This window comes from Gavialis gangeticus, unplaced genomic scaffold, assembly GCF_001723915.1.
Source record: "Gavialis gangeticus isolate Ggan-Ray unplaced genomic scaffold, GavGan_comp1, whole genome shotgun sequence".
Lineage (NCBI taxonomy): Eukaryota > Metazoa > Chordata > Crocodylia > Gavialidae > Gavialis > Gavialis gangeticus.
In genome coordinates this window covers 46,956,334-46,966,554 of record NW_017729006.1, presented here as the reverse complement: position 1 = coordinate 46,966,554, position 10,221 = coordinate 46,956,334, and the positions used below count along the sequence as shown (strand labels likewise).

At 44.4% G+C, this 10,221-nt stretch overlaps 1 protein-coding gene across 2 annotated transcripts in view; it reads right to left on the bottom strand.

Moving 5' to 3' along the window:
- Positions 1-9,590, bottom strand: part of LOC109291933 (zinc finger protein 385B-like) — a 54,210-nt gene extending 44,620 nt beyond the window's left edge. Inside the window, exons 1-2 of one of the 2 annotated variants that reach the window (XM_019509175.1) lie at positions 9,468-9,590; positions 6,458-6,526 (exon numbers count right to left, since the gene is read on the bottom strand). In XM_019509175.1, the coding sequence (XP_019364720.1) occupies positions 6,458-6,526; positions 9,468-9,554 (156 nt within the window). In that variant the 5' untranslated portion in view covers positions 9,555-9,590. The remainder of the gene's footprint in view (positions 1-6,457; positions 6,527-9,467) is intronic. The other variant, XM_019509174.1, reaches the window with a different exon arrangement.
- Positions 9,591-10,221: the final 631 nt, after the last annotated feature.

The following is a 10,221-nucleotide window of genomic DNA, read 5'->3' as shown; positions in this document are numbered from 1 at the left end:
CCCATTTGACTGTGTGGGTGATGACACCACAGTCCCCCAGTTTCTTAATGAGAACGGGGTGAGAGACAGTGTCGAACGCCTTCTGAAAGTCCAGGAAGACTATGTCCACTGCTACCCCTGCATCTAAGGATTTGGTGATCTGGTCATAGAAGGCCACCAAGTTGGTCTGACAGGACCTTCCGCTAATGAACCCGTGTTGATTGCCCCTAAGCATAATCTCCCCTGCTGGCCCCTTGTGGATATGCACCAGAATAATTCTCTCAAAAAGCTTGCCCAGGATCGAGGTAAGATTAACTTGCGCCAGAATTTTTTAAATAGTCAACTTACAACCTTGTTTGTGCTTCATTATTCCTTCCAGTAACATCATGGAAGTGACTCCATTGGTGACGGAGAAAAAGCCATTCTAAATTTTGTCCCTTTTAAAGGTTTCTTCAAAGAGAAAAGCTGGGCTAGGACTGAAAATTCCTATGTTTTGGTCTCAGGCCCAAGATGAAGTTTCTTACAGAAAGGTGGAAGCAAAATGCCCAGCTGTTTTTCAGTTAAGGCTGAGAAAAGTTAGCGTGACTTTTAACAAAGTGTCTAACTTTAGAAAACTAACTCAGAAACTCCTGCTGCTTTTCAGATTTCAAGCCTCCCATGCACCTGGGTTAGCACATAGGCTAATTTTCACAGAAATAAAAATTTGCACATTAATTCGCAAAACATCTTCCTTCAACCAGGAATACTCTGAATATCACCATATTTAAATCTCACTAAGTATGTTCATTTTAATCGACCTCAGTGAAATACCAAAAATCCTTATATAAAAACTCTACCAATTCTAATTATTTAATGGTCTCACCAATAGTAACTCCAAATTTTATGGAAAAAAAAGCTGAAAACAGTTTAGGCACTTTCTGTTGTGAAAGACAGAACTCAGAATAAACTAAACTAAATCAATGAAAACAAAACCATAACATCAAACAGGAAATTTGCATTCCTGTTCTATTTCAATTGAGAATTAAATGAAATTTAAAAGTTGGTTTTTAAGTTACCAACTCTTTTCTGCCAATGGTGTTGTCAAATGTATCCAATTGATGCATTTATCCAGTGTATTGATTTTACTCAGAAGGCCACCAAAGGATACACATTTTTGACTATGAAATATTTGTAATCATATGTTCCAAAATCTAAGTGATCTTCATCATTAAGATTTCTCCCCCCCCACTTTCTCTTTTCCCCATAGGTGACAACTGCCCTCATAAATCAGGAAATTCCAAAAATAAGTCTTGAACTTCAGATTTTTTCCCTTTAATAGTAGATATGCTTGTATTTGTTTGTCCCCTCAAGAAGACAGGAAATTAATGTAGCAGGAAGAATTTTTAATTCTACTGAGATTCCTGCAGGCATCAAGGTGACTTGATCTGACTCAAAACACTTTGCCCCAAAGATTTTTGTTCTCAGAGGACACTTTCTTGTGACTCAGCATGACTAAACCCTGCCTGGTCATTTTACATTGCTTCATTTCCTAAATTCAAGTGAGTTCAGAGAACTGTAATAAAAAATATTTATAATTTGATATAACAAAATTATAGTATACCAGACACACACGGTAAACTCATTAAGGGTCGACTGAGGATAGCGAGTCTCAAGAGTAGAACAGAGTTGAAGAGAACAGGTAAGACAAAGATTCTTGACTAAAAGAAACAAAATGGCAGTTATTCAGATGGTAGACAAGTAAAGAAAGAACAGAGAATCCCAATTAAGGGAATTTTTCTGGTAAAGATTTCTTGGGAATAAAATCTATTTTCCCCAAAGAATATTCCCTAAAAGCGAAGTGGCAGAAGCATCTCTTCCGAGGAAGTTACAACTGTAATTGACAAGATTCTAGAAAAAGTGTTCTCTAGCAAACAACCATCAGCTGGCAGACAATTGACTCAGAATTTGTTTCCCTCATGTAATATAACTGTAAAACACGAGCCAGAAAACCCTTTTATCTGAAATCCTTTCTGATCTATTTCTAAGAATTTGCAGCCCCAATAGTAGACAAACTAATTACTACGGCTGAACAAGGGAGTGAGACTATAAGCCAGTGATATTTTAGGACTGGATCAGTGGTGCTCAAACTTTTTTGTCCACCAGGCTGAATGGGCAGTGTCCAATCCCTCCATGGATCAGTGGATCCAACCTGTGGAATCAAACAAAATGGATGCCTTAAACTTTGGTCAAGCTAAACTGCAAGTCGTAAAATGACTGTGACAGTTAAGTGGGAAATTGCTGGCTCTGCAAGTTACAGCAAAGACAGAAAGAAATGTTTGTTCTTTGTATTCCCAAGTGTTCTGCTTCACCCATATCCGCAGCGTTGAGATAGCAGAGAAGTATGTGTCTGTTTTGAGATAACAGAGAGTACGTGCTTGTTATCCTTGACTGCTTGCTCAGAAAAATTTACTATGCACTCATGGCCTGTGGAAGGGCTTTTTTGAAAGTATATAAACTGGATGATTCTGCTTGAAGGGAGAGATCTCCCTGGAGTGCTTGGTGAATCCATGTTGCTCTGAGTTCTCTCCTACAGCTGTAGCTCTGAATAAAAGCTTCTACTGACCTGACCCTAAAGTCGATACGTGTTTTACCATGACAGTTCCAATGACCTGAGCAGGCACAGCAAGGGCCCCATCCAGCTGTGTGAAGGAGAGTTATGAAAAGGGATTTGGCCCAGCGCTAACCTGGTCCTGCGGCAGGGGGAATGACCCAGCACAGAACCAGCCCAAGGGGAGAAGCAAGTGTAACCCAACCATGTGGAAGAAAGGGGGTGTGGCCTGGCCCCAACCTGACCAGATGGAGGGAAAGGTGCATGGTGTGGACCCACAGCATGATGGGGGCGAGGGGAAGGCATGGGGAAGAAGGGGAAAAGGGTCAGGTGCAGAGAGGGAGGATGCATGGCCCAGGCCCACCTCAGCCACGCAGATGAAGGGAGCACGACCCAGTCTCAATTTGGCTGGGTGTGAGGAGAGTCACTGCCTAACTCTGGCCTGCTTGTTGGTTCTGGGATTTTGACAGCGGGGAGGAGTGGCAGTATTAATTGCCACTGTTCCCTAGTTATCAAATTTTCTGACTCTTGTGGAGCCCCTGCAAGCCAGATTCCCAGAGTCCATAAACTGCATTTGGGCGAGGGGCCAGAGGTCAAATACCCCTGAACTAGATTATACGTGTATTTCTTCAGGAGCAGCTAAAGATCTTTAAATACACACCATACCTTAACTCAAGTTAACTTTTGAGCATGGAAAAACTTTAAGGGCTTGCATCTTTAAAGAAACTTTATTACTTTCCATACACCATATTTACCCAAATCTAAGACAACCCTCCAATAACTAGATTCTAGATGTGGAAAACTGTGAATTTGTTTTAATTTTCCATGTCTAGAAACTAGTTATTGGGGGGGGGTCATCTTAAGTTCATCCCCATCTACCAGTGCCACAGGGAAAGCAGTGGCAGGGAGTAGCAGCAGGCAGTCTGCTTCACAACCCTTGTTGCCCCTAGCCTGCCTCCCCCCCAGTGCCTTTCCTCCCCCACCATTTGTCCTCTTCTGTCTGGTGTTTTTCCCCCCACCCCCACACCTTTGCAGCTGCTCTGGCCATCTCCACCAAAGGCCTGGATCACCCAGTCAGGCCAGGCAGTAATGGCAGCTCTGGCTCCAGTCTCCAGCCCCAGGGCAGGGTTAGGGCCAGAGCCACAGCAGCTCCCCCTGCCACTCTGCATGCCACTTCCCTGCACTACCCACTGCTCTGTGCATCCCCTTCCTACACTCCATGCATCCCTTTCCTACTGTCCTTCTCCCATGATCTTTTGAGCCTTTCATATACATGTTACAAGACAGGTCAAAAAAGTTGGGTACAGTATTTTGAATAACTATAAAACATCACAGTTCCTAGTCCTGTTAAAAACCAACCCCCACCACTAACCTCACAAATCTATTGAACTTCTCTCACAGACTTAGACAGACACATACAGTTAAGACCTAGGAGTGTTGTTAATCAACAGTTTGAGTCCAATCTCTCCACCCAATTACTCTAGAAAAACACTGTCTGTTCACTATTCCTTTAGCTGTTAATTATTTTTAAGTCTCTCTAAAGACAAATGGATGTTTTAATGGATTAATATCTTTTACTGGACCAACTACATGTTGGGAGAGATATTAGATAAGCTTTTGAGCATTTTGTGGAAAAGCACTACATATTTCTTGGACCATCGCAGGCACAGCAACACTCTAGCAGATTTGAAATCCTAATGAATGACCATGCTTGTATTTAATCCTTTTCCTCATCAGAAAAAGAAATGTTGCAAAAAAAATATCAGTAAGGTGGAGTAGACTGTCTGTATAGAAATCAGCTCCTTCTACTTTCAGAAGTTCTCATGTTAAATCAGTGGCTCTCAAATGGGGTTCTTCACAACCCTTTCAGAGGTGCCATAGCACAGGTGCTGGGCCATGAAGTGTAGGGGGAACTGTCCCCTCCATGCTTCACGCACAGAGATAAATTCAAAGCAGTCTGAAATGGTCAATCCTGTTACACCACTTCCTGGTCTGACCCTCTCCTTCCCACCTCAGCAATGCCCAAAACTCCTCCTGGAAACAGAAGTGTACAAGGCACATGGAACTGTCCCATGTGCCTCTATTTCTGGGAGAAGCATGGGTGATGAGGGGAGGTTAGAAAGCAAGGGCTGCAACAAGAGCATGCACTCCTGCCTGTCCTGACTGTACACAGGACACACGGGGCAGTTCCATCTGCTGGTCAATAACAACCAAGTTAAGCCAAGGCAGCACAACACTGATTCTGAAACAGATCTTCAGTCAAATTAAAAAAGTTCTAAAAGGGTGTCCTCAATCTAAAATGGTTGAGAACCACCATGTTAGACGTTAGCAATGAACAACTGACTCATCCAATCAATACACAAGGTTAGGGAATCACAACTAATATTAAGACAAGTTAGCTGTTAAGAAAACATAGTAAGATCTATGCTTGCACCTTGAGACGCGATATAAAAGAAATAGACTTCAACTGGATGTTTTTTTCCTGGCCCATGAGGAAGTAACAAGCCTATGAGTAACCCATCAAATTTGATTAAGTTATTATAGCAAGCAGCTTCTTATTTTATTTATTCTTCCATTTACATTTACTAGTTCTATCTTAACTAAAAACTTGCCATTTCTAAATTTGTATCATCCTCAAAAGTTTTCCTCATGACAAAAATTCAGATGTATTCAAACTTATTCATAAAAAAATTCCACCAAATGTAAAGACCTGGGAAGTAGGGACCTACTCAAATTGCAATAAGTGACAGTTTCTGCAAACACTGCAATTTCTGTAATTTTGCCTGGAATCACTGGGGGGGAATCTTACTGAAAAATAAAATGCTGGCTCCCTAATGGGAGCCAGTGCAGCCCAGCATCACAGCCTGCCAGGGATGGCAGGGAGCCACTGGCACAAAGGACAGCAGCCAAGATGGTGACCGCACCCCTTCCCTCCACCACTGACTGGCAGAGAGGGCATCCTTTCATGTGGCCCTGCCCCTCTACCAATTAGCAGCAAGGGGCAGGGTCACATGAAAGGCAGCCCTCTCTACCAATCAGCAGTGAGGGGAGGGGCCCCTCAGCGGTGGGCAGGAGGAGGCTTGCTGTAAAAAAATCTACAAAAATGGTGCCGGGTGCTGCGAGCAGCCCGCAATTTTTCCTTCGCCTCAGCGTGATTTAAGTAGATGTCTACTGGGAAGTTAAACTAGATTTTAAACTGCACTCAAAACAGGACTTTGCAGGTCAGGCTACTTTAAAAGCACATTTCACAATACATTTTTCACAATTAGTGTTAAATTACAGTTGCACTCGTTGTATTATTTTGTATTTTAACAATCCTTGAAAAAACAGAATCCTAGCACAAAGATTAGTGCAGTCTTGAATTTTTCTGAAGATTCAATTTTTCAACAAGATTATGAAAAAATTAAATTGATTACATAAGCATTTCAAAGAATCATAGAAAAATAGGGCTGGAAGTGACTTCACAAAATCATCTCATCCAACTGCCTCCTCAAGGCAGTAACATCACTGTCTAAACCATCCCGGAAAAATGTTTGTCTAACTTCAACTTAAAACAAACAAACCCCGCCCCCCCCGCAAAAAACTTGAAGCTGTCTCAGTGCTTAAATCACTCCTAGTGAGAATCCTCTGTAATATCTAACTTGCAACAAGGAAGATTTAAGTTAGGGACATTACTTCCAGTCCTGTCTTCTGTCAGAGGATAGTTCATGAGCAACCTTTTTTGTATTTGATGGTTTAATCAAATCTCCCCTCATTCCTGTTTTGTCTTCTCTGAGCGAAATAATTCTTCCACCTTTTAAAAATTTCAAGATTAAGTTACTTACACTACATGCACAAATTTTAGAACCAACAAAGTCTGTATGCACAATGATAAAAAGCATATTACATTACCTTCTTATGCTTTACTCCACGATAATGTGACTGAAGGCTTATAGAACTCATGCATGGAACTTTACAAATCTGAAAAGATAAATTTCAAATAAAGTTTTCAATTATGTTACAGCCAACATTACTATAAGAATACTGTTGTGTGAGCATTGGAAGAATACAAATCACATTTTCTCACACACCCCAAAAATATAAACACATACCTATTTCTGGAAGGCCTCAAGAAAGTAACCGAAGCCCGAGATCTCCAGTGCTCAGCCCCACATGCTTTTGCAGGCCTCAGCACACTGGGTCCAAACCAGTATGTGGCTGTGAGCCATGTGCTGGGTTGGACCCAGAGACCCAGCCATGGAGCAAACCTGTGTGCTGTTCCAGTCTGGCACATGGTTGGGGAGGGGGGCTCCCCATGGGTCCAGAGATGTGGCATAATGTGCCCCCTCAATTTTCCCCTGCTGGTCTTTTTTTTTTGGGGGGGGGGGGCAATGTGGGTTATATGCGAGACAATATAGTAATCTACTGATTAAAGTATAGGATGTGTGAAATTAAGTGAAACATCCCAAGATGACAAAAAGCAAAGCATTACATAAAGAAGTTGTAAACAAGCCAGCTCAAACATCTGGGAAGTAAAGTTTAAAAAAAGTGTAAGTTATGTGAACTATGTTTTTAGTAACAGTTTTTTGAACTCTGCCTCTCAGTTTCCAGATTCTTACATTTGCGTCTTCCCTACAGATTATTAGTGGTCTGTTTAAGTAGCTGGTCACACCATGCAAAAAGGGTATTGAGGAGCCGTAACCAAAAGATTTGCTAATCCACTGAATTACTTATGTGCAAAAGGCTCAGAAAATGAACAGTTCAAGACGACTGTTTTACTGCACCAAGGGCAGCACAAAACAAACTGTGGTTTTTGAGATAAACTGTTTTTAATAACATACAAAAAATACGGACAATAAAACAGCTCATTTGTAGCGCACACATACCCAACATTTGTGAGTTCAGATTGTTTGGGTGGGGCTACATATGTGTCCTTCCTGTGGAAAATATCTATACTTTAAAGCAGTGGTCTCCAAAGTGGGGTGTGCACACCCCAGGGAGTGCGCAAAACAATCCACTGGGGTGCGGAAAGAAAATATTAGAACTTCTATTTATATTTATATAAATATACATATATTGGGGGTGCACGCTCAAAAATTTGTTACTGATAGGGGTGTGCGAATATAAATATACAATATTGGAGGTACATGCTCAAAAATTTTTTACTGATAGCAGTGTACGATCAAAAAAGTTTGGAGACCACTGCTTTAAAGTACATAAATCAGTTCTCAGAAGCTTGGAACAGATGGTACTTCTCTTGTTCCTAAGGACTGAAGCTAGATTTTTCTGAATCATTCAACTGAATTTAAATGCAAGTTCCAAGTAGGTAAATTACCAAAGTGCCTTTTTAAAATTTGGTCCTTACTATACTTATCTGGATGCTTTATGACAGGGGTGTCAAACATATGGCTGAAAGGGCACATCTAGCCTGTAGAGTCCCATCATCTGGCCCCTGGTGCAACCCCTGGGTTGACCGGTATGGACCTGTGGTCAAGGGCTGATCTGCAGGCCAGATCTGGCTCACAAACCCCCCCTTTCCCTCTCCCCTCCTCATATCTGACCCAATGACCATTCCAGTTGGTCTGGGACATACACTGCATGTGGTGTGGATGCTGGAGTGGGTACTACATGCAGTGCAGTCTGGCTGGAACAGAACCAGTGCTGCATGCCATGACTGACCTGGCGGGACTGCATTACATACGGCACTTGGTCTGGGATGCATGGTGCATGCTGTGTTCACAGCCACCCCATGCAGTGCAGAGTGGTTGGAATGAGCAATGCATTTAATTACAGTTCCAGAGCTGCTGCAGTGGCCACTGCCTGCAGCTTGGCTACTGCTTTATGTGGACTGCACTGCATGCAGCACCTGTTCCAACTGCTCTGGGATTGGTGCTGCATTGTGGGGGGAGTGGGGGAGCAATCTGGCCCGAAGGCTAGCCCAATGCCACTCATCCAGTCCATGGGGCCTGGTGGGCTTGACATCCCTGCTTTAGAAGCATCTGCATAGGCCACAGACAGACAGACGTTCATTTCTACTGACAAGAATTTCTGTGACATTCTGCTCTGGTCTAACCCAGAGCCATTCAGGGGTAAGACAGGGATGTTCTGTTGCTGCACAAAAATGTCCCCCTCCTACCAGTCAGCTGACTGGCAGCAGAGGGGGCGCATTCTCCTGGTGGGAGAACCTGTTTTTGAAGCGTTTCCCCTCCAGAAACAAATTGCCCCCAAACATCAGCTAAGTGGTGGGCAGGGAAGGGGTGAAAGTTTTCAGGCCAGGGTCCCTACAGGGGGTCCCTGACAATCTACCCAGAGGTAAACTATCAGGGAGCCAGTGCTCTCCCTCTCCTGGAGGGAAGGAGAGCAGAGGACTGTGGGATATCAGGTGTCCTCCACATCCTGGGGAAGCATCCTGCTATTCCAAGTTAGATCAGGAGGAGGGAAGTGATCCTCACAGGTATTCAATCTTGCTTCTTGAGGAAGAAACAGTTTTTTGTGCTGGAGAAAGGCTTATCTCCTGACACAAGTGTAATGCCTGTTTATGGCCGGGGAGAACTGTTGTCACTGATCACCAGCTAGTTCAGTTTGGTCTAAAGAGCAGGTCCATAATATGCAGCAGTGTACAGGTACTAATTTCTTAGTTTCTTTTAGGCCTCAAGTCCAAAGCCAAATTTTTAAACCTTTAACTTAGAAAGAATAAGCACTGGTGGGGAACAAACATCTCATTACTTCCGTGTCACATCTACCCTCACACTTACATTCTGACTTCCATTGGCTGCCAGCTGTATTCACAGCAGTGAAAAGTTACTTGGGCTGCTAAAGGCTGACAGCAAGTAAAATCATATTTCACTGTGAGACAGGGAAGTCCACTAGATCCTGTGTTATATTAGGAATAGTTTAAAAACCCACTGAGAAACACACTCACTTCACAATAGAAGATCTTCTTCTCAGGTTCAGCATCCTCAGGTTTCGCATCCCCGGGTTTCGCTTCCCCTTCTTTAGCAGTGCTCATCTTGCGAGAGTGGTTCACAGCACTTTAACAAATGAAAAACGCATCGTTTGCTTACCAAGCTCGTTTGCCAGCTGACCACTATCAGCGAAAGAGTACCACCGCAGTCAGGGTGGCTTGATCTGCGCTTTACATGTTGCAAGCGCGCAAGGGACTCTCACTGAGGACCCGAGCTGTGCGGCCACAGTCGCAGCCGCAGCCAGTTGGCGCCTCGTTTGGCACAACCGTGTCATCTTCCCGCCTCCCCACAAGCCCGGGGCAGGCCGCCGGGAGGGACAACGACCCGGCACAGCGCGCCTGCACGTACCCCGCACCCCGCCTGAGCCCCGGCCCGGATCCGAGCCTCCTGAGCCCAGTTTCTCGGCCCAGAGCCCGCCAGTGGGGGAAGGGGACGGCAATCGACACCCTCGCGCGGCTCACCACCGCTCCAACCGCAGCCGCTCGCCTGCTGACGCCTCTACTTCCGGGCACCCGACCCCGCGCGTCACTTCCGCTCTCAGATCCCCGCCAAACCCCGATGCCAGTGGGCGGGAGGAAGGGTTCTCCGCTGAGGCGGGGAGTTGCGCGCGGGCTCGCGCGGAGGGGGTGGGGTACAGCTCTGACTTAGGGGCTTGGCGCTGGCAGGTACGAGACAACACGAGTAGCTGGGGTGCTGGTAGCGCCCCTCCTC